The 25,942-nt window shown below is 38.6% G+C and overlaps 1 protein-coding gene across 5 annotated transcripts in view; it reads right to left on the bottom strand.

Moving 5' to 3' along the window:
- The window catches only part of clip1a (CAP-GLY domain containing linker protein 1a), a 160,354-nt gene that overhangs the window by 76,291 nt on the left and 58,121 nt on the right, over positions 1-25,942 (bottom strand). For all 5 annotated transcript variants that reach the window (XM_073065546.1, XM_073065547.1, XM_073065550.1 and 2 more), the window contains 5 exons: positions 14,454-14,578; positions 9,150-9,366; positions 8,109-8,306; positions 6,318-6,421; positions 3,756-3,816 (listed from right to left, as the gene is read on the bottom strand). In XM_073065546.1, coding sequence (XP_072921647.1) covers positions 3,756-3,816; positions 6,318-6,421; positions 8,109-8,306; positions 9,150-9,366; positions 14,454-14,578 — 705 coding nt within the window. The remainder of the gene's footprint in view (positions 1-3,755; positions 3,817-6,317; positions 6,422-8,108; positions 8,307-9,149; positions 9,367-14,453; positions 14,579-25,942) is intronic.

Genomic DNA, 25,942 nt, shown 5'->3' with positions numbered 1-25,942 from the left:
ATATTTTTGCCTCCATTTACATGAAATAATTTGGTCAAATATAGATGCAGGCAGGAAATTCAGATTAAACAGCAGAATATTTTCTCTTTGTTATAATCTTTCTCCACAGCTGTCCAGTTTCTAAAGCTGCAGCAAAAATGTGGAGTGGCAGGTTTAGCAGGAAAAGACTTGTTGATCACTAAATCAAATCTCACAGGTGTCAGAATTAACTATGTAGATTGGCCTCATGAAATGCATGAATGTGTTTTAAAGTTTCACTGTGAGTAAACAAATCAAAATCCAAGTGTTGTATAAAACTTAAACCGCCATGGATAATTTTCCTTTGATGCCTATGAAAGCTATCTTTTAAAAATAAGCAAGATACTGACTAGCCTGCCTACATCAATTGCTGCTCAGGACTGTCGTTTTAAGTACAGTCAAACAGTAATAGCAAAACTAGTTATAAACCAATAAGAGGGGTTTACAGCAGTTATTCATCATCATAGATAATGCATTTCATTCTTTGCAGCTGTGAAAGCAACATGCACAGTCAATGCTGAGAAAACAGTTACTGCAGTTAGTTCTGGTATTTGGTTTTAAGCAGTATTTTGGGTTACTCAAATTAGAGATTGCTTAAACATTGGATGTCTTCACCTGTCTTCTACACGCCACTTCCTTTTAATCTAATTTTAATGAGGAAACAGTAGAAAAGTTGCTATAATCCTTGCATACATTTATCCCCACTTAGCATCACTCTGAAGATTACACTACCAGACTAAAAAGAAATCACCCCTATACCAACCAATCCATTTTGCTTTAATCTACATTTCAAGAAACACTGCAACGCACAAGTGCACACTGTTTTCTCGATGATTTTATTCTTTCCTTTCCTGCAATAATTTCCTCCTTAAAGAACGTGGATCCAGAAGCATATTTCCAGTGCCTAATTTGTTTTCCATTATTCAGATTCCTACAAGAATATGCATCAGCTGCAACCTGACTGGGAAAAGCACTTCAACCCCTGTATCAATCCTCATCATTTACACTTGTCTACTTTAGGAGGATAACCAGACCAAAATGCGAATCGGCCAAGTGCAAAATGTAAGCTGCAGCTAATTTATTCTTTTGCTGTGATGAGTTACTGCTGCGTTGTTTGTGAATCAAAACAAGAATTTTACTGGTTGGTGTTGTCCAGGAACTTGTAGGATTAATCAGCAGAGACATTGGAAGAGGTAAAATACATGTTTCTGCATGATACAGGAATGCATTAGTTACTAAAATATGAAATTCATTTGCATTTGAATTTGAGACCCCAGGGATTGCCCAAATTCCTGTACTAGATTAGCAATATGTTAGGTATGCTTTAAACATAGCTTGCCAAATATATTTTATATTTTGTAGTTAAATTCTGACCATTACCTTGTAGGTAGTATCACTTTTTACATTGATGATCCAAAAGCAATCACCACTTTTCTATCCAATGGCAGAACCATCCTTATATTAGAATTACCGCATTTAAACAGCACTATCTTTGAAGACATCCAAAGTTTCAGATAAAACTGGCAGGATTTGGTTGAAGAGTTCCTCACACTTCATTTTGCCCATTTCTGTTTCTTATAACAATTCTATGATAGTTATTTGATTTGAACTTACTAAATTCAGTTTCATTTAGCACACTGCTGGTTTAAAGGGTACACTTTGGACTTGGTTATATAGGAATGGAGCTGGTCGGCTGGAAGGAACATGTGTAAATATGTCTTACTAAGGAAAAGAGTGAGACACCCAAATCCAAGTTTCCCTGGATGTTAGATTGCATATTGTACAAAAGGAGGAAAAAAACAAAACAAAAACACTTCACAAATTCATCAACTCAGGTTTGCAGTAGGGCTAGAGTGTGCTATGATGAAATTAAAAACAAAATTAGGGAGGTAAAGAACGTCCATGAAAAATATTAGAAAGCTAAATCAAGAAACATTCCAATTAGTTTACGTAATACACAGAAGACAGAAGGACAACAAAGGAAAGAATAGACCCTGCTAAGAGTCCAAAAATGGTCATCTGTGTTGAGGGTGCCTGAAAGAATTTAAATTATTCATTATTGTGCGAGATATAGAACTTATGAACAGGAGCAATGAAAAATCCTTGTTGGGCCACAGCAGGAATACTTTATTGTTCTGTATATCACATAAGAAGATAACACTGGAGAGGATATAGAGCGGATTGATAAGGGGATTACCAGGTTCAAAGTTTTCTTCAGCACAAAGAAAGCTGAGACTTTAAATTGAGACACAGTGAATAGGTAGGATCTATTTCCTGCAACAGAGAGGTCATTAACCAAGAGCCATAGATTTAAGAGGGCTGATAGGAAGATTAGAGGGGGTTGTGGAAAAATCTTCTAAAGAGTGAAGGAAAAAGGAATTCCATGTGAAAAGGAGGTGGAGGCAAAACCTCTCTCATTTAACAAGTAAATGAATGAGCACTTGAAATACCACCATCTACAGGGCTACAGACCAGAAGAAATGGTGCAGGGGTAGGCTTAAAGAACTTTCTTCCCATTGCCTGACTTGGGTACTGGGAACTGAATCTTACACTCTACTATAAATTCCAATGATCTGGTAAACATTCTGGACTTGTGCTGACATGCTGAACACGATAAAGTGTCTAATGTTAAATGTCGGGTCTCCTCTTCATGCAAATATTATTCTTGTTTTCTTTAAACCACATGGAAAATAGTTTAAACTGCATAGAAATAATAAAATTTTTGATTCACACACTTACAGATCTTTAAACACCAAACCTTTTGTTTGTCTATATACCATTTGACTCACTAAGGCTTTCTTCAAACTGATTATAAATACTCCATTCTAGTGTAGTGCCTGCACATTTAGAAATTTGCATCCAAAACTGTATTACACCTTAAATTTTAACTAAATCAATTAGATAGCTCTCATTGGTTAATAGTTTTGAAGAACTCAAGAATAAGAGGCAAGACTATTTGTGTATGTTGTCTTAACTCATTACCTAAATCCATTCCTGAATACAAGTTGCTGCACTCAACTTGAACTCAAACGGTCTTTCAGTATTTGGTAAAAGTTCCGATCAAAGGCGGCCTAAAGCTCTTATTTCTTCCCTCACATTTGTGATTTTTTCATGAATTGGTTATTACATAATGAATAACTGTGAGATTAAAAAATGCTACAACTACTTTAAAAACTTAAAGTTGAACTAATTTTGATTCAATAGACCAAGAACTGCCAGTTTTATATGCATAGTTCACTTATTTATGTGATTCTCAAATATTTGAATATATCCAAATTAAATGTAAAGCAATTTTCAAGCAGTAATAGAACTTGTTAAACACATACAGAATAAACTTTCATCCATAATTGAACACAATGATGTTAATAATTTAAAATTGAAATATTTGTTGTGGGCATAAGGTCATAACTGTTAATTAATCAAGAAATTTTTGCCACCACTGCAACCACATAGCCAAAGCGCCATGCCGAATAACCAAATCACCCAATCATAATTTGGAATGCTTAGAGATTTAAGCTCAGGTTCTCCATTGATCAGCAGTCTTCAGCTACTAGTGTGAACTGTTCACAGCCTCTCATCCCTTTTATACCAAAAGGTGTTGAAAAACTTATTCAGTATCGTTATTCCCTGGTTTTTAAGTATTTAGATGCAAACATGTTTTGTTACATGCAAGTTACCAGACAGAATGGTAATGGTTTTTCTTGTTTATGATCTCGGAAAATCCAGGGAATTATTACCTCTAAGTCACCTTTGGTAATGGACTCTTCCTCTACACGGAACTGAAGATCTTCCACTTTTCTGTTGGTAAAATAGAAGTAATTCTTGAGAAAAATGAAATACCATTAGGCAGAAAAATTGTCACTGGCTGATGGCCTTTAATAAAAGGAAGAAACACTGCTTAAAATACAAACTTTTCTCATTTTATATACAGAATATATTAGATAGGTACTGCGGTAAAACTATAAGGTTAAGCTCAAGACCTTAATTACTACCACCTAATGGCTCTGACATTATGATCGTGAAGTGTTTCAAGAAGCTGGTCATGGCTCACATTAACTCCAGCCTCACAGACAACCTCAATCCATTCCAGTTCACCTATTGCTGAAACAGATCTATAGCAGATACCATCCATCTTGCCCTGATCCAACCATGTAGATACCACGGCCAACAAAGCTCAACAATACCTTTACTTCTTCAAGAGGTTAAGGAAATTTGGCATTTTCCTGTCAACCCTTACCAATTTTTAAATCGACGCAGCATAGAATGCATCCTATTTGTCCGCATCATGGCTTGATATGGCAACTGCTCTGTCTGAAACTGCAAGAAACTCCAGAGAAGCTGAAGAGAGCTGGACAATGCAATCTATATTCACATTCTTCTAGACATGCGCAGTAGAGAGCTTCCTAACATGCTGCATCATTACATGGAATGGAAACTGCACTGTGGCGGATAGGAAGGCTCTATAATGGGTAGTGAAAACTGTCCAACGCATCACTGGCACCAGCCTACCTGCCATCAAGAACATATATACAGAAAAAAGTGCCAATAACATTATGAAGGATTCCACCCAACCTGCTCATGGACTGTTTGTCCCACTCCCATCAGGGAGAAAGCTACATTGCATACACACCAGCCCACCAGACTCAAAAACAGTCACTTTCTCCAAGCAGTGAGGCTGATCAACATTTCCACCTCTCCACACACCGCACCACAACTACTTTACGTTCACTTTATGTTCTGATACTTTGCGCTTAGAGTCACTTTATGGATATACAATCAATGTATACAAGCTATTTTATTTATTGTGTTCTTTATCTTATTGTGCTTTCTTTGTGCTGCAATGGATATGGAGTAACAATTATTTTGTTCTCCTTTACACTTATGTATTGTGTCTTGAAAGTGGTGGGCTCAGCTCAGTACATCATGGAAACCAGTCTATAATTCTCACTGCCTCAGTAAAGCAACTGGCATAATCAAATATTCCATCCACCCAGACAATCTCTTCTTCTCCCCTCTCCCACTGGGCAGAAGATATAAAAGCTTGAAGCAAGTACCATCAGGCTCAAGGATAGCTTCTACTCTGCTGTTATAAGGCTATTGAATGGATCTCTAGTACAATAAGGTGGACCAGTAACTTCATATTCTAACTCGCTATGACCTTGCACCTCATTGTTTATCTGCATTCCACCTTCTCTGTAGAGAAGGTTATTCTTTGTTATTGATTTACCTTGAATTAATCTGTATGAACAGTATGTAAGACAAGCTTTTTATTGCACCAGGTACATGTGACAATGATAAGCCAATTCCAACTCAAAAATAACTTGATTTCTAGTTGGCACACATCAAACTACGCTGTGCTTTTCTACTGTTACGCCTGCGCCCCAACTCTGAGGGACCGAAGGGTATAAAGTAGCCCCCTCCTTTTTGAGAATCGCAAGATCGCTATTAATTCAGGTCAGGAGACCCAGGAAATGAGAGAGAGAGAGACGCAGAATCCACAGGGGGTTTGGAATATCCTGGCTCCTCAACGATACAAAGCCACGGGAAACGGCCATTGTCTCTTGGAGACGGAATTGTGTATTGAGTACTGTGCTATTCATCGACGTCCTCAAGGAATGAGCAACGTGGGCTGGTTGGGGGGGGGATGGCATCCTCCCAACCTGATTGACATCTGAGACCCCGTGAGTAAGGATAAAAGAGGGTCTGGGGAACAACCCCTTTCAGGCGCACCAGAGAAATGCTAGAAATCCCGTGACAGCGTTTAATAGCGACAGCTGGTGGGAGGTCCACGTGTGTCCTTTCCCGTTGCCCGGGATTGAGGCCTTACCATGGAAGACGGCTTAGCTAAAAGGAAAAGGACACCGACGACATTTCGAAGGATCGATATCATAGAAAGGAAAACGGGCAAGTTCTAAACTCAGTCTCTCTCTCCAACCAAAAGCTGCAGCCTAAATGAACTTGAGTGACTTTTATATTTCCATCGGACAATACATTATCCCCTAGACAACGATAGAGCTATTTCTTATTGATTATTATTATACCCGCGCTTTTAGATTTAGTATTGACGACGTATATTATCTGTATGTTTGCATTGATATTATTTTTCTGTATTTTTAATCAATAAATACTGTTAAAAATAGTACCATTAGACTTCAACGGACCTCTCTATCTTTGCTGGTAAGTGACCCAGTTATGGGGTACGTAACACTACAAGATAACAATGTGGCTCCATATGTTTCATTTTACAATTTTTCATCTGTATTATAACTTACTTCATACATTATCTTAGCACTTAGTACCTTTTTTCTTCCTCCAGTTGGTTTAAAAGCTCCACCTTCTCTCTGTCAGCAGCCTCCACTAATGCTCGTAACTGGTCCATCTTCGCCTCCATCTCCAATACATTCTGCATTAAGAAATTGAACGTTAACACTTCAGGAAAGCTCAAAAGGTTGATTAAGTGGCTCTTATATTTTCCATTACTCTAGCCCAAAAAAAATGATTTTCAAATGCATAGTACTGCTGTGGAATCCAGTCCAAGACACCTGCATCAGGAAAATGCCTCCATTGAGGGAGCACTCGAATGCCTCATTCAAGTCCTCCCTCCAGAAGGCAATTGAGTGCACAATGTTCTTGATAAGCTTACTTCTATTCTTGGGTCTCAGCAAAAGGCATCCTTGAATATTTAGCCACAAAAACAATTTTTACAAAACTAAAGGATCTATACACGCTAGTGTTAACAGTTAGTTGATGGGTCACCTGCCACTTCATTCACAGTCTGTTCTTTTGTTGGTACTTTGCCTTCAGATGTCCATAAATCTGTTTTCTTCCACCTTGTGACATGATCGCATTTCAAGCCAAAGAATCTTTTTAAATTATGACAATGATATCCAGGCCAATTTCATCAAACCAGGTTTGGTTCTCAGCAGTAGAAAAGCCAAAAATCTCTTTCCAAGAGCAAACACGAGGAAATCTGCAGATGCTGGAAATTCAAACAACACACACAAAATGCTGGTGGAACACAGCAGGCCAGGCAGCATCTATAAGGAGAAGCACTGTCGACATTTTGGGCCGAGACCCTTCGTCAGGACTAACTGAAAGGAGAGATACTCTCCTTTCAGTTAGTCCTAACGAAGGATCTCGGCCTGAAATGTCGACAGTGCTTCTCCTTATAGATGCTGCCTGGCCTGCTATGTTCCAATCTCTTTCCAAGTATCAGTTAGAGTGAATGTCAGGGTAGTTTAGGGAATGTGAAAATTTTTGCAGTTCCTTCCAATTAAGAGTCAGCTGTTTGTTCATGAGCCGTTGATTGAGAATTTTATTTATGGGGTCTTTGAGTTCTTTAGTGTCAATTTCCTTGCAGCACTAGCATTTGTGTTGCCATTATATTAAGGGACAAGAATGATGAAGAGGAAACACTGGATTGATTGACATGGTGGTTCATTCACTATAGCCTCACCAATCTTGAGATGAATGCTGCTTATTTACTTGCAGTCTCCTGTTGATACCGGAATATACTGTATTAGCTGGTATCAGTGCTTGGGACAACAGTGTTGTCAATAGGTCTCCAATTGTTTCTCTGATGAATTACAGGTTGTTATGTTTGTGTTCCAATTATTTTGTCAGACAGATTTGACTTCTTTCACTGCTTCCTTTATCAATTACACCTTTCTTTTTTGCTCTCGATTCCAGCATCTGCAGCTTCTTGTGGCTACACCTACCTAGAGCGAATCTTCCCACTCTGGCAATCGACAAGGAAAACTGGTTGGTGGGTTTGGAGGTGAGGAAAGTGTTAGATAAATTTGGGCAAAGATCCATTACACTGAATTGGACACCAATACTGTTAGCTCACATGAAGCCACCATTTTCCTCCAAATAAAACAGACACACTCTGGGAAAATACATGTAAACTCTCGATGAAATAAATCATGGGTAAATCTCGCCTAATAGCATTTTGCACCACAAATCTATTCTCACCTCTATCTTTTATGCTAGCTATTTTACAGTAATTAGATCTTTATAATCCAATTTCTATTGTACCTTTAAGAAATTATTACTTGTCAATTAAGCTTACGGTTTCATTAAGCTTTTACCTGTTCGTGACCTGTCCGAAGTAACGTGAGCTCCTGTTCGATTTCTCCCACGTGGCTCGTTGCCTTGGCAACCTCTGCTCTTTCCAGGTCTCGCTCAGCCAGCAACTGCTCAATGTGCTGCTGCTTCTCCTTCAAAGCCTCCTGTAATGCGGTGGTGCCTGATATTTTCCTTGCATAACGTGAAGAGGTTTCTGTTAGCTGAAGAAAAAAAATTGGCACCCCATTTATTAGAACAATAGTTAAGTTCATTTATTACCGCATTTATTTTTGATTGCAAAATTTAATTTTCCCCTTGTGCACTTAAATTGTCTTCTCTCCTATAAAGTGATTTTCTCTACCACAGTATAGAATGAAAAATACTCACTTAAAATGTCTCATAACTTATTTAGTTGGTTGGAAAAATCTACTGATCTGATAAGAAAAATGGATCTCTGATGTGCCAATGTTCCTTATTCACGTAAATAATGTCCCTTGCTCTTCAAATCATTGATTGGTTCCCTAGTGTCAAATCTAAAATAGTTTTGCAACCCAACACTTGAGGTTAATCAGTGTACTTCCCCAACCTTCCTGCTGTAAACTCTAGTTTCCCCTGCTCCCTTCCAATGCATCCTTTTTTCTCTTCCAATTCCATTCCTTTTTATTCTTTCCCCCCATTTTGCTCCACACTCCCCAGTTCTTCTCACACCTTTACCCATTTCTCTGAATCTCCCACCTCTTCCATCTTCCCCGATTCCTGCCCTCATATTTTATATTCTCACCTCCTCTCTCACATCTCTCTGCATCCCCCACCCTTTTCTTTCTAGTTTATCTATCCCAAAGGCCTTGTGCTGATTCTCTCCTCTCACCCCTTTTTTGTTGCTAATTTTCCCATCTCATTCTTCTCTACTCTTTAAACACCTTAGAAATAATTCTTCAAAATGAGAGGATCAGGAAGAATTTGTACACTTCTCTGAAATTTTCACATTAAACATCTTGCAAAGCACCCCCCTCACCACCCCCAGGATAGATTAAACAACTTTTGGCATCAGTTGAATTTCTTACCAATCCTGATCGACTAGGTCTACCACTGATGGAAGATGCTACAGAGCTTAAAGAGCTGATGGATGATGCACTAGGACTCCGCTTGAGATTCGATGGGGTAGTTACTACTTTTCGTACAGTTGTCTTGGCTTTAGCTGGTGTTGTTGAGGGAAATCCAATTTTGGTAACTTTATGAACTGGTGCAAAAAGACCATACTTTGCCTGGCACTGAAAGTATCTAAAGCAAAAATAAAACAGATACTTTTATATTTTTCTTATATTTGTATACTTTGAAACTTATCTAATGTAAGCCAGTAAAAGAGGGGTTAGTAATAATAGTGTATAAAATCTTTAAAACAATTCTAAAATTTGTATTGTTGAAATAATGGATTAGTAAAATTAGCCATCAATACTGAAAGTGTTCACACTATATAGTGGTATAATGACCCAAGACTTCTGCCACAAAATATACAAATGCTCACTGCCATAACATCTTTTATGTTAATTTATATTTGTAGCTTTAAGACTTCATTCAGGTGCAACTTGCATTACTTATTCTCTTTGTTTATGAACATTTTATTCAAAAACTAACCTGGGTGAGCCTTACTGGTCAAAATCAGCAATTCACAAATATACTTTTAAAGATTACACTTCTCTTAGGACATCAAAGAAAGGTATTTAACTACAGACTCCATGTTAGCTCTCACATCACTCCTGTTGCTCCCATCCCCATTTATTTTCCTGTATCCTCCACCTTTTACATCAACCTACATGAAGGCAATTTACAGCAGCCATTTGAACTATCAGCATGTCATTGGGAAATGGAAAGAAAGTGAGGCACCTGAGGAAAACCTATACGGCCAATGGGAGAAGTTACATGTTCTACAAAGAACATAACTACGTATTGAACCCAGGCCACTAGAGCAATGATACAGCAACAAGTAGCAAATCTTTCTTCAGCTGTAGCACACTGGTCTCTCTTATTAGTTCATGTTTTTAAGCTTTCTCCAGGCATTCAGCAGTATATATGACCAAGGCTTAAATGCAGTACCAAAGGAGTGTTATACAGTGAGATAATTTTACCCCCCTTCTCCCCAGGTGAGACAACATACCAGAATCTTTGATTTAAAACAAAGATGTTATCTGTTCCCAAACATAGTTATTATTTAATTGATCATCTAATACAAAATGACAACATTTCAAGAACTTAATGAGTGGGAAGTAGTTTGGGTCCAGTTGTGAAAATGCATGATAAACTGTAAATGCTCACCTTCCTTTTCAAAGCTTAATGAACTCTCTCTTTTTTTGACTGTTTAATAATTCATTCAATTGCTTCACTAATTCACCAGAGAAATATCCAAAACTTGTAAGTCACAACAGCATCAGGATTCAGTCCATTCAAAGATTTAAAAATTTTGGGTTAGGAATTGCTGATACCTTTACATTTATGGCACATTCAGCCCCAGTGTTTATTTCTCTCATCTCAGAGGTTCTCAAGATATGGAAATCAAAACAGACTTTCTAAACCCATCATGATAATGCAGCGAATTTACCACAATGTATCAGAAAACTGGTTCAAAATAAATTCAAGGCTCTTGCTGACAATGAAAGACGCAAGTCACACAGTTAAAGTTGTATTTTAGCACTTGATAAAACCTATTTAAAGAAATCTTTCCTCTCCAAATGTCTTAATCCTAGTTATTTGTCATATTTAGATAATTTTAGAAAGTGAAATAAAAAAAGCAAACTGAATGTGTTTAAAGCTTTATATATAAATGCAAGGTGTGCAGTGAATGTGGCAAATGATATTCCAGTTATTTCTGAAGCATGGCTTATGGTATCTTAACACTCCTGTTCATGGGGTCTTCCGACAACAGAGGGGATAAAAATCAGTTGAGGAAACGATTACAGCATTGGGAAGGATGGTATATTTGAAGGATCATCAAATGAGGCTAATATAAAGTCAAAGAATAAGGAAAGGGGCAACTACACAGATAGGTGGCTGTGGTGGACACCTAAACTATCTGAGGCAAACAGAAGAACAAATTTATGACAAGTGCAAAAACACTAGGGGAATAACAATGAGGGAGTTTAACCATCCTAATATTAAGTGGGATTGTGTTAACAATATAAAGTGAAGATAATTTGTGATAACTTTATTTTTAGCCATTACCTGACAAGCCAAACATAATTGAGGATTTAGTTTTAGAGAAAGAGGTTAGGCAAGTGAAGTGATTATTAATAGACTAAGAATTTACAATAGAAATCTTAGCTCAATTATATTTAACATAACAAGACCCAATTTTAGTTATTCTTTTTGTTAGGCTCGTTTAAGGCCAATCTTACTCTGCATAAAAATAGGGAGCATGATAATCCCACTTAATATTAGGATGGTTAAACTCCCTCATTGCTATTCCCCTAGTGTTTTTGCACTTGTAAGATGTAAAAAATTTTTAGCAAGAAAAAATGATGGAATAAGCTGATGCTGTTCCCTTTAGAAAAGAGGAAGGTACAGAAAATCATGAGGAGACAGTAAACAGGACATGGTCAAAACTGGGATAAATAGTAGAAAGATTAAAGAAGGGATGAAGAGGTATTTTGGTCTCACTCAAAGGATGCAGGAGGTCTGGAAGAGGAACGAGTAGAAAATCTCAATGCAGTTTAGTGTATCCACTGGTATGGATACACCAAGCAGACCATCCTTCTTCTATATCATAAGTTTTCTGTATTTCCTTCTTGTTTCCATTGTGCTTCTGTAGATCTTATCCAACTATTTATCATTAACATGGTCGGACTAAAGTCATGGACCACTTAGCTCCCGAATGCACGGCGCTTTGGATCTAGCAATGTCTAAAATTAAATATTAAGAATTCAAAATACAATATAATCTGCTATTCAATTACAGCAGATTTCTGTTAATTGGGCCATCAGATAATCAGGGCAGCTGCTTATTTGGGACAATTCTTGAAGAATAAAAACTAACCGAGAAAATAAACAGGATTCCCTTAATTTATTTGGGACACAATACTACTTAATTAGGATGGGAACTGTTGCTAAACAGTTTCTAACTGGTGTCAGTCGCATTAACTTGTGCAGCCATTAGATACTCCACCATGCTTAGAGCAATCAATTTTTAAATAGTGTCATTTGCATGCGCTCATATTCAAAAACCAGTGTTTTCTGTCACTGACAATTGGCAAGAAATAAGCAGCAAGACAATTCAGAACCGTTTTGCTCATTGTGGTTTGAAGCATTTAGGCTTGGAGATGCCAGAAAAGGCTGGGAGTGAAAATGAAACTATATTTTACTATTTCATCAAGTTAGAAACAAGAATTTGAAGGTATCGATAATCATCTTGAATGTTGCAGCAAAACTGAAGATTTGGAGGATGCAATCGCTGAAAGCATTTTACGAAGATGGTCCATTTTCTACACTAGGCGTTTGTGCTGATTTTGTTCATTTACAGTCTATCAAAAGAAGATGGCTGCATGTTGGTTGTCTTTTGTATCCAATTATGACAGTGAAACCTGTGCAGGAGAATTTTTAAAAAGTGGAAAAGCCATTGCAATGGACAGTTCCACTCTTGTCCTTGGATGTCTGGGTCCAGTGGTACAAGTAGTCATCACTAACTGGGGTCCTCCTTGGTTGCAGTGGATAACCACGATTTTCATCCCCCTCTTTGAGTTTCTCAAGGAGCTGCTGCTGAGGTTCTGGTTGCACTTTAGTCCTGTACTCCTCATATATAGGCACCCAGTTTAGAAAAGGTGGGGCGTGAAGAGAATCTCCCGGTGGGCTTACTCCTGGGTTTGGTCAAGATGGTCATTCATGGGTCGATGCAGTGGAAAGTGGTGGGTGCTGCCCGGGCCGACTGCCTGCTCCATTTCTAAGGATATGTTTGTACCCAGCTGTCCTTGGAGAGGGAGCATGTGGTCACAATGGGTACAGTGGGGAAATTCCAGGAGCGGTGGACCCCCTGGGGTATTGACTGTTTTACAGACGGTAGTAACCATATTTTATTCTGAGTATACTTACTGACTTGTAAATGTTGAATGTCTGTACCTTGTGTATATGTGTTGTAAATAAACTTTTTATAGTTTTGTTAAAAAAAAAATTTGTGCCTTATCATCTGCTTTGGTTTTCACTGTTGATCTCATCTGCCCAGTTTGCCAGATCTGGCTTCACATGATAGGACAGGCATGTTCCTATTTCACCAGGGTATAGGCCCACTGGCTACCCTAACCTGGTTTGGCCTACCTGGTACAGGGGGTGTGGCTGTTATTGCATGCAAACAGTTACTTAGAGCCATAGATGAAAGCTGAGTGTCCAGTGGAGACCAAAGGTGAGTGAACTGCCCAGAATGGTCACATCAAGCTCTTTTGCCAGAGATGCTACCCCTCCCTGGACACCCCATACACAACAGTGTACCCCGGATGAATTGCTCTGTTGATAACTATTAGGAACTAATACAGTTTTATAGTATTGTCATAGTACTGGTAATATTCTAATTTGTTACATAATTTGTTACTCAGTTAAACAGAAGTTTGTCTTCATTAAACCTTTTCAACCACTTCCATTAAAAATGTACTCCCGATGTGTCCCAATTAACCGGAATCCACTGTATTTGGAAATCATAACAGTGTGGCATCCAGCTCACCAGATGCTGCTTCCTTGAAGGTAACTGGGGCCCCAGTTCCTAGGCTCCCATAAAACTCATCAGGTTCACAGAAAATTTTATTATACAGCATGTGACATCTTAAAAAAGTGAATTAAAAGAGTGCTGCGACATTGATAGGAATACCATTTATTAGTCCAAAAAACCAATCAGTTTGTCAACTTCAAAGCCCCAAATGTGCCAGATGAAGTGACTTTTACTGTATTCCCTTTTCTGGCCTTGGAATAAACATCTGCCATTTTGGCAATAAGAACTAATTCATCCTAATGCCATTTGTGCAATGATTTCATTCAATTTGCACAAGAAATTAAAACTCTTGCTTTTAATGGTTCATTTACATGCTGTTATTTGACATCAGCAATGATGTTATTTGCTAAATAATTGCTTATATAACTAAGAATCATTATTTTGCACTCATCTGAGATATTTTTGTTATATGATCGATTGTGAAAATATTCTCATTAAAAGCATAACATGCAAACATATTCTGTGAAATGAATTATTCTTTCAATATACAGTTCAAAACAAACTTCTAGCTACATATCTCAATTTATAACCTTCAAAATTGTCAACTATTAATCTCTATTGTGAAAATTGTGTGATGCTTCACAAATGACACGCTTTCAAAGAGCTCAGTCTTAAACAAAGCAAACCTCGTTCCAGCCACAGCTCCATCATTCTTTCCGAGGGGTTCATCCAGTTCCACTCCACACCACTCCCCCTTAGCAAAATCAGTTTCTCCTAAGAAGCGCACCACTCCTGCTTTGGTACCACCAACCTACAGAAATGCCAAACAAACATCAAGAGTTAGTGCTTTTCAAGGAAAATCTTTGCTTAAATCTAATTATGGATCAGATCCGTGTTACATACAGCATCTGCACTTTTTACTATTTGCAATAACTGCCAAAATTATTAAAGTTCAACTCAGTCCTAAAGTTACTGCAATAGAAATACAAATAAAAGAGCTTGCTTGAAATTTTGTGAAGATATATTCTTCCCTTCTAAGTGACAAAATCCCAATATGTAACCATGCATACATTTGCACATCATTGGAGTCACTTTAATAGAAATTAAAACTTTATTTTAAGAGTAACCAGCTAAACCACCAGTGTATTTCACATATGGGAAAATAATTTAATTCAAGGCAGTTGTTGGCCAGAAGGGACTACAGTTTACAAATTAGTGGATTTGAATGAATCAAGGACAGAGGAAGTTGACAAAAAGAATTACAATCTACAAATTAGTGGATTCAGTAAATTAAGGACAGGGGAAGCAGACAAACCAAATGACTTTGCCCCCCCCCCCCCCCCCCCAACACCACCATTCTGTGAACTCCAGGTTGACTCTTGCTCTGGGATAATCTAATCAGAACAATTAAATGTGGACACAAGTAGCTTCATGTAATAACCTGCTAAACCTGAGACAATTCTTAGATGAGTAGCCATTTATTATGTAAAGTGCCAGAACTATCAAAGAAGCTACCTGTAATCTCATTAGACTCAGTGTCTAGATTGCCTAGTTTGCTGGTTTGGACAGCTAGATTAGAAAGGAACAAATACACAAGGCTGGGGTCTGAAATATAGAACAATGTTGGTTGTAGCCCTGGACTGCAGCCAGTAAGAAGGTGACCCAGGAGGGTCAGGTGACCATAAGCCAATGGGCTGGAGATCTCTCATTTCACCTGATGAGGAACACTATAGAGTCAGGAGCTCCAAGTACGCCATGGTGATAACTCTCCTCAACCAGAGACCAACCATTGCAGATGAGGAGGACCCCACAGACACGTGGAGTTTGGGACCATGAGGAACGCCAGGCCAGCGTAGACTCCTTTCCCGGGTGATACCTTTTCTCTTCATTGACTGTTCATGGAGGGTCGGGGAATTATAGATGGTGTGCACACAGGTAGTCAGTTCGAGAAACCACGTGCTTTTTAGTTGAAACAATAAAGGTTACTTGCCAGCAAATACAGATTTGCGCTGTGCCTCTCTGATCATTGTTACAAGTCTAATAGATCAGCAATAATCAAGTAAGGATTTATAATTTGTCAGTTCCATCATTAAACTTTAAAGCCAGTAATGTTGGAATGGAATAGCATATTCTCATTCATTGGGACCCATGTTGATGATTTATCAGTAACCTGAAAGAAAAGCAATTTGGTTGTTGATATAGATATATAAAACAGATGAAAGAGAAAGTCAAGTTAATGATGCTTGACAGCAAGTTTTCCTACAGTGGTTGTTAAGAGTGCCTTTATGTTAGCAACACACACAAAATGCTGGTGGAACACAGCAGGCCAGGCAGCATCTACAAGGAGAAGTGCTGTCGACGTTTCGGACTAAGGGTCTCGGCCCGAAACGTCGACAGCACTTCTCCCTATAGATGCTGCCTGGCCTGCTGCGTTCAACCAGCATTTTGTGTGTGTTGCTTGAATTTCCAGCATCTGCAGATTTCCTCATGTTTGCCTTTATGGTATTTTGCTTTGATAGGATGTTGGGCATATAATGCGTAGGCAACTGATTAAGTTTAAAGTCAAAGAGTAATCAATATCAAAATTAAATGACCAAATCGATAAAAATGTATTGCTTAATAATGTACATCCAGTTGTAATAATTGTTCTAAAACAAATTTAGGCCACAGAAGTGTCAAAAGGAAACATGATGCTTAAAGCAAGTCATGTTTATTTATAATATATTGTCACAGCCTCAGGCTGTTATATTATTAAGGAGAACTTGAAATGACACCAGAGTTCCAGAAAAGATGCTGCTGACAAGAATTAAAAATCTGCCTGCCATTGCTCAACACTACCCCCAAGCTATCAATTTTCTTTACAAATGAAAATTCCTTGACAGAGAGAAAAATACTAAGAGATCAGGAACAGAAAACAAAAGCTAAGTGAGGGATTATGCTGCTTAAATGGAGATGTTGAGAGATCATAAAATGAAGGATGTTAAACAATGATGAATTTTACGATTAGTTTTGTTTGATTCTCAGCAGCTGCCAAAATCCCACAGATTGAAAATTGCTTATGTATAAGCACCACCTAATTTATGCTATTCTCTTAGCCATACAAGGCTGTTGAGAAGGTAGGAGGCCCTGAATTTCTGATGTGACAATGAACATGATACAGGCCAAAACCATTATAAAACTGACCAAGAGTGAACAAAAATATCACAAGTGGTGAAAAGTTTTGCATTCTGCTAAGTATCAAAAAGAAACAAGATGAAGACCAATAAGCAGATGGCTATCCTATAGCTGTCACCAACCACACTTTTGTTTTATTATCAGCATACTTCAATCGTATCTTTATGACTCATCAATATGATTCACTGACATATTCGCTGAAAATGCTAGTGTGAAAATGGACAATTTCTTTCTTCCAGTTCAGCTATCATGTTCAGTCTAGCTCTCTAGTTCCCTGGAATAAGAACTATCCAGATATTTCCTGCTCATACACATAGAACCTTGCTAAATTTTGGTTTAAAAAAAAATCACAGTAACTTGACTTTAAATTCCTCTGCATTATTACTTCGGAGGACCTGGGCTCAGCGTGCAAGTGCAATTACGAATAAAGCACAGCAGCGCCTCTACTTCCTGAGGAGTTTATGGAGATTTGGCACGCCATCTAAAACTTTGACAAACTGCTAAAGCTGTTTCATGGTGAGTACTCTGACTGCCTGCATCACAGCCCGGTATGGAAACACCAATGCCCTTGAATGGAAAATTTTGCAAATCACAGTGATCACAGGTAACACCCTTCCCAGCAATGAGCACATCTACATGAAACACTATGGCAGGAAAGCAATATCTATCAGGGAGCCCCACCATCCAGGACATGCTCTTTTCTTGCTGCTACCATCAGGAAGGTGGTAAAGAAGCCTCAGGACTCTCACCACCAGGTTCTTGAACCAAAGGGGATAACCTCACTTGTCCCATCATTGAAATGTTCCCAGAACCAATGGACTCACTTTCAAGGACTCTTCATCTCATGTTGTAGATATTTACTGATTATTTATTTATTATTTCCTTCTTTTTGTATTTGCAGAGTTTGTTGTCTTCTGTATTCTGGCTGAACGCCCAACTTGGGTGGTGTTTCATTGATTCTTTTATAGTTATTATTCCAGAGATTTATTGAATATGCAAGCAAGAAAATGAATCTCAGGGTTGTAAGTGGTGACTTATGTACTTTGATAGTAAATTTACTTTGATCTTTGAACTTTAAAGAGACTGAATCCGTGTGGTCCATAATTAACATTAGTTTATATTGATTCCAAAGGTTGAATGAGACAGGATGGACAATTAGATCAAAGATTAATTCATTAGTAAGCAAAGATGAATTACAGAATAAAAAATATAAAGCTGCCCTCTATCTTTCATAACCTGATGCCTAACGAAATATTCCATTTTGTATTACATGATAAAGTGCATCTGTGCCTCTGTAAACAAGTTCACCAAAAATTTGCTTCAAATGGGCTCTGAAAACCAGGCTGCTTAAATTTTAAATAAGAGGAAATTTGCAGATGCTGGAAATCCTGCCGAAGGGTTTCAGCCCAAAACATCGACTGTACTCCTGCTAAGTTCCTCCAACGCTGTGTGTGTTGCTCTGCTTAAATTTTAGCTCATATAAAACATAAATGTGGCATAGGCACTGGGCCAAATAACACGAGTTAGAAAACAAACAAAAGTTACTCCATGAGAACCACATCTCCACATTTTTGTAATAAATACCATCAAAAAAACATTAGGCTGATAAGAAAGACTAACTATTAAAAGTTAAGAGAGAGGGATGAGCTCTGTCATTTGTAAGAACAAATACATGTCAGATTTTTGAAACTAATAATATCATGCAAGCTCATTGGTAGACATTGCTGCCTAGAAGTTGGGCGTTGGTAAACTGAGGGCTGTCTGTAATTGCAAGCCCGCCATGCATCGATACCATGTTTGGCACAGTTATAACACAACCTTTAAATCTAAATTGTTGAGCTGTAGTCTGAAACTGCCAAATAAAGTTCACTCATCAAACAACTGGTTTCGTAACAACTTCAATCTATTTATTAATGAAACCCTGTGGTCTTAAAAGTGTCAGTACACCATAAGTCCTGTCAAAGGGTTTCAGCTCGAAACATCAACTGTACTCTTTTCCAAGATGCTGCCTGGCCTGCTGAGTTCCTCCTACATTTTGTGTGCGCATTGCTCAGATTTCCAGCATCTGCAGATTTTCTCTTGTTTGTGATTGGAGTACACCATAAACATAGCTTCAAGTTTGTTGCCTACTGACAGAGTGAATAACTAAAAATATATTGGACCAAAAATAATTAAATGCTAATTGAACTGAGCTCAGCGTTATATTGCTAGAACAAAGTGCCCCAAAGTCCTCATTCTGCAGAATAAAAATTAGCCATTATTTAGTTATTTGTACCATCTCCAGATCTGTAATATCTTGCACCTTGAATACTTTTCCTTCTTAGGAACAGTCCCTCGAAAGTCCCAGAACATATTAATATTGTCAGACTAGTACATCTTCTCCAGTGTGGGAAACTCTCAGTCTCTTCTGTGACTGACTGCAGCCCAAGCAAAACAAACAACTTATCCAATTTCATTGTCTCCCTAACCTCAGGATAACCTTTGTACTGCTGCTAAAATCCACTCTGTTCCACAATTTTCCAGTACTGTACATTATAGGGCAACTTGCCACGGAAGTGTGCTGCAATCATCCACTTCCCAAATTATTATTCAGAAAACTGAACTCGATCAAATTCTAAGTCAGCAGCAGGGGCCTACATGCACATCTGTAGTACAGTAATGCCGACTCAAAACTGCTAAGAAAACAGCTGACAAACCCAAGTTACAGCCCATTGATCATTCAGTTCTAAACTGATATTTGTAAGCATCTTTGTGTGTAATTACATCTAGTGACTATTACTATGAATAAATGTTGCAATAAAAAATGGTTTTGTTGGGAAGTCTCATGGGAATGTAATATGGCAGGGTTGTTACTGACAAATTGCTGTGTTATTTCTGTAAGAATGGATCTTCAAGATTTGCATGATGTCAGAAAAATCCACAAATGTGACAGTAGCAAGAGGAAGGGGATTCCTTAAGCTTGTAGCTCTGAAGGATAGGGTACACCCAGTGCCATAGGGATGACAGCTGGTGGTGTAGTGGCATCAGCGCCCGAGCTCAAATCCAGCTGGCTCCCTTGCACATTTTCCATCCGTGCTGGGTTGAGCGTCGAGCTAGCAACTCGGCCTCATAAAAACAAGAAAGCCTGCTTAAAAAACGCCATCATGACGGCGTCTTGATGACTCCACCTGGAGTTAAGGGCTTTCTTCTTCTTCTTCAGTGCCATAGGGAAGTGGAAAGCTATTGCCTTTTCTTGGTTATCCCTCACTCGCAATGAATTTTGCATGTTGTAAACCCCCCTATGTACAAGCATTGAGAAAAGGGATTCTTGAGTGCCTGGCACAGGAAGCTGTTAAGCAAATGTACCAATAAAAGCCGGGGGTGGGGGGGGGGGGGGGGGTGTGGTGAGGTAATGTTAGAGAACAATAAAAACAATGCATAGCACAGTCCCCTAGGATTCTTTGAGACAACATCACAAACTTGTTATTTCTATAATTAAAGACAAAGGTAGCAGGTGCATGGGCAACATCACATACAAGATGAAGTTGATGCCACAAAATTATCTCCTGGCTTAAGAAATAAATCACTCATTCCTCATCATCACTGCATACCAATCCTAATTCCCTTCCCAATGACAATGGCAGAAACTTCCATCAAAAAGAGTGCAATGACTTTGAACTATAGCTCACCACTGGTTCATGGGCAATCAGGGATAAATAACGAATGAGAGTCTTGCCAGCAAAAGCTACATCACATAAAAAAAGGGAAAACAAAAATGGATGTAGTTTTATTGCACTGGGAACCATAAGTTCAAAACAGAATTCCGAGATAGAATTGGATGACATCAAATGATTAATATGTGCCTCAATCCCAAATGAAAACTAACACAAGCCATAAACTATGGTCTCCCCAGTAGACTTTAGAACAAATGCCATGAAATAATGACTAAACAAAAGCCCCTCTAATACTAATATCAATTTAGTTACATTGTGATAAGCAAGTGAACAAAACACAACCGTTACAAAGCTGCTCCATTACAGGTATAAAAATGCATCTATCTAACACTGTGTCCCAATCACATAAACCAGGCCCATGTCAATCATGATAACTATTGTCCAGTCAGTCTACCTTGTTGATCGAGTATAATGAAAAGAGACACTGATCATGCTATCAGTAATGATTGGGTCAGTGATGTGCAGAACAGAGCACTGGTGTCCCAGTATAGACCATGGAGCTGAAAGGTACAGAGGTGTGGCAAGGATGACTGCCCCTGATATCAAGACCACAATTGACAAGCGTTGAACCAGGGAATATGAGCATAGCTGAAGTCAACATGGTTGATGAGAAACACCCTTCAATTGCTGGATTCATACCAAGCATAAATAGGAAGGTCAATCACGCATGGAGGCTGTTGGGATTCCCAAGGACAGAATGCTAGACCAAACATTTTCATCAATATCTTCCATTCCACAAAACCATCAGCAGATCAAAAATAGGAAACTTCAATGCAGAATGCCATCCTGAACAAAGAAGCCCTCATATTTGACAACCTGCCCACTAGCTTATGTATTCACTCTCCACAACCGATGCTGGCAATCCTTAGTACCATCTACAAAAAACACTGAAGCAATTCTTCAAAAAGCAGCTCCCAAATCCATGACTTCTACCATCAAAAAGGACAAGAACAGTAACATCATTATAAGCAAATCACAGCACCCCACTTCCCCAAGCCGCAAATACTGAGTCATACGTGACCAGACTAGTTCTTCCATCTTCATTGGATCAAGTTCCTGCAACTACCTGCCAACACATTGACAGAAGATTTTCACTGCAGTAATTTAAACAAGCAGCTTACCACCACCACTTTCTCAAGGAGAACCTAAGGATAATGAATAAATGATAGATTTGCCAGCAATACATAAACATTAAAATGATTTACCTTGACACAGAAGGACCATTTTAAGGATGAGATTTATACACTGGCAATATCACTCATTTTCTTTGACCAAGAGGAAAGCATTCAATGTCATGCAATGAGTCCTTAGTTTCTTTTAAAATAGAAAGCTCTGTTTTTAAAAGCTTCTTGTATATTTCGTTTATATATCTTTTAATCCAATTTTTCTTTCCCTATGAACTTCTCTGTATTAATTTATCCTTACTCTATTGTACAAGTTAGGCTCCCAAAGTGGGTAATATCAGCCCGGGGGGGGGGGGGGGGGGGGGGGGGGAGGGGTGATAAAAGTTAGGAGCTCAATAAAGGGGGTGCTCAATAGCAAATTGGGCAGCTGAGGAATAACAGACATAATTGAAGAAATAAATGACTGATTATAAGCATTTCATCCTCAGTGCTACGTAATCACCTCATCTCTTGCTAACCCACCATTCTCTTAGACTTTGCTCTAAGTGTGTTATAGTTGTTGAAAAACAATGTGACACTTCTGTATTTGGCATATTGTGAGAAATCTGGTCTGAAAAAACTGTTACCTCTGGCTCAGCCTGCACATTGTTGCTGTTCACTGCTTGTTGGCTTGTATGATTCCAATACGCTAATCAAAGTTCAAAGTAAAGTTATTATCAAAGTACATATATGTCACCATATAGAACACAAGACATTCATTTTCCTGTGGGCTTACTCAAGAAATCCATAATAGAATAGTAACCAGTTGGACAAAAGACAACAAATTGTGTAAATACAAAAAGAAATAAATAATAAATAAGCAATAAATATCCAGAACATGAGATGAAGAGTCCTTAAAAGTGAGTTCCATAGGTTTCTGGGAACATATCGATGATGGGGCAGGTGAAATTGAATGAAGTTATCCCCTTTAGTTCAAGGCCCAGTGGTTGAGGAGTAATATCCAATACTGAACCCGGTGGTCTGAGTCCTGAGGCTCCTGGACTTTCTTCCTGATGGAAGCAGTGAGAAGAAAGCACGTCCTAGGTGGTGGGAGTCCCTGATGATGGACGTTGCTTTCTTGCGATAATGCTTTGTGTAGATATGTTCAATGGTAGGGAGTACTTCACCCGTGATGGACTGGGCTGTATCTACTACGTTTTGTAGGATTTGCATTCCATACCAGGCTGTGATGCAGGTTGTCAATATACTCTCCTCTCCACTACAGTTCTATAAAATTCGTCAAAGTTTTAGATGTCATGCTGAATCTTCACAAACTCCCAAGGAAGTGGAGGCGCTGCCATGTTTCTTTGTTATTGTATTTGCCTTCTGAGTCCTCTGAAATTATAACATTGAGGAATTTTAAATTGCTGACCCTTTCCACCTCTGATCTTCCAAGGAGGATTGAGGCATGGATTTCTGGTTTCCTCTTAATGAAGTCAATAATCAGTTTCTTAGTCTTGCATAACAATAAGAGGTTGTTGTTATGGCACCACTCAACCAGACTTTCAATCTCCCTCCTGTGTGCTGATTCATCAACTACTTTGATTCCGCCTACGACAGTGATATTGTCAGGGAACTTGAGTATGACATTCGAGTTGTGCTTAGCTACACAGTCATAAGTGTAAAGTGAGTAGAGCAGGGGGCTAAGCACACAGCCTTGTGGTGCACCTGTGCTGATGGAGATCATGGAGCAGATGTTGTTACCAATCTGAACTGTCTGATGTCCAGGAAATTGAGGATCTAATTGCACAAGCAGATATTGAAGCTTATTGATTAGTTTTGAGGGGATGATGGTACTGAACACTGAGCTGTAGTTGATAAAGAACATCCTGATATATGAATCATTGCTGGCCAGAAGTTCCAGGATTGAGTGAAGAGCCAGTGAGATGGCATCTGCTGTGCACCTGATGCTCTGGTAGGCAAATTAGAGTGGATCCAAGTCACTTCTCAGGCAGAAGGAGATAATGCAGTAACATAATTCCTGTGATTTTGCGTATGGCTTTCAATGGGTTAAAGTTCAGAATCTACTCTTTCCAATGGTCTTGACAGCATTTCTCTGGCTCACAACCAAACAGAGCTATCGCTGCCCCCACTTTAGGTACCTTCATATCGGTTTTGCTTGAGCTATGATGATATTATAACATTTCCCTTTATTGATCGCAATGCTTGAGATTGAACTTACACAATAGGTGACAACTATGGTTCTTAATCCATAATGAAAATGGTAGAAACAGACCAAATGGAAAAGTGTAGACAGTATAGTGTGGAGTATCTGAAATATGGATTTATACCAGCACCAAGCAACCAACAAGAGCCAACGCGTCTACTGTGTGATTTATTTTTTTCAAATGAGACAATGAAACTGTCCTGGCTCCTTAAATATCTTCAGTCACTTTGTGAACATTTTCAGAAACTGACAACACTTTAAAACATGTTTGCCTTCAACTTTACACCAAAACAGTGATGGTTTGCGTGCTTCATACAACATTTCACTCCTCAATTGCTAAATCTGGAAAGCCCAATACAATTGGAGAAAAACTGATTCTGCAAGCAGTAAGGGAGGTTCAGAGTATGGTTTGGTGTAAATCACCAGACCAAATAATTAAAGTGATTCTGCTCAGCAATAAATCTGTTCAAAAGACAAGTAGATGAAATGTTTGAGAATGTGGAAGGCACATTGTGTAACATACTTAGGACAATAGGATTTGCTCAGCAGTTGGATGAGTCAAATTTGCCAGGAAATGAATAGAACAAAGAACATAGAAATCTACAGCAAACTTCAGGCCCTTTGGCCCACAATGTTGTGCCAACCAATAACCTACTCGAGAAGCTGCCTAGAATTTCCCTACCGCATAGCCTTCTATTTTTTTAAGCTCCATGTACCTATCTAGGAGTCTAGTGAAAGACCCTATTGTATCCACCTCTACCACCTTCACTGGCAGTGCATTACATTCATCTACCACTCTCTGTATGAAAAACTTACCTCAGACATCCCTCTTGCACCTACTTCCAAGCACCTCAAAACTATGTCCCCTCATGTTAGCTATTTCAGCCCAGGGGTAAAAGCCTCTGGCTATCTACATGATCAATGCCTCTCATCATCTTATACACATCAGGTCACCTATCATCCTTCGTCACTCCAAGGAGAAAAGGCTAAGTTCACTCAACCTATTCTCATAGGGCATGCCCTCCAATCCAGACAACATCCTTGTAAATCTCCTCTGCACTGTCTCTGTAGTATCCACATCCCTCCTGTAATGAGTTGACCAGAACTGAAATGAACTGAAAAGAATCTTTGTTTCTTGGGTATGTTGGCTTCATGAAAGATGAAAGCATGGTTCAAGAGTTGTCATTTGCAAGGGAGACTAGAAACAGATACGAAAATAAATCAATATTTTGGTTGATGAGTAATTTTACAAAGAGAAGACATCAACATTCTTGCTTGTAAAACAGTTGGGGCATCATCAATGACAGGACATCACTGTGGAAAGTTGCACCTGACATAATTACATTCATGGTGTAATTGACAGGCAACTTTTTGTCGCAAAAAAACCTAAGTGATCAGCTACATAAATCATTAAATACTGTTATCACAGCAGTAAATAAGATCATGTCCCTTTCAATGAATTGCTCTCAATTCGACTATTTTGAGAGATTGTACTGTGAGACTATTTTGTATTGAGCATGATGAGCTGTTTGTATGCTGAAGTCAAATGGCTCGCAAAAGGGAACTGCTTGCGACACTTTTTGAAACTGTGATATGATTCCTTTAAGATTCAAATGCTTTGTTCAGTAATCAACTCAAGAATATTAGCCATGATATTGCGAGTAATTCTGACAACTAAGTTTTGAAATCAGTCTTCAATTGTAAGGAAATGATGTGAACCTTATCAAAATCAAATCAGCAATCTCCACATTTTATCCAATTTCTTCTCATTTCTGAGTCACTATGAGTTGGAAGAGAAAGAAAGAACACTAGATGATGGTCTTCAAGTATCCTGTGAGCCACATAAAGACATGTCAGAGAGATTTCAGGATCTTCTCTCGATCCAAATTCCAGATTGGGTAATAAATCCATTCCTGAACCCTCCTGAATGAGGAATTAACAAGGATAAAGGAAGAACT

Source organism: Hemitrygon akajei, chromosome 14, assembly GCF_048418815.1.
Source record: "Hemitrygon akajei chromosome 14, sHemAka1.3, whole genome shotgun sequence".
Lineage (NCBI taxonomy): Eukaryota > Metazoa > Chordata > Chondrichthyes > Myliobatiformes > Dasyatidae > Hemitrygon > Hemitrygon akajei.
Note: the sequence above shows the minus strand (reverse complement) of the source record. Positions and strands in the feature narration are given on the sequence as shown.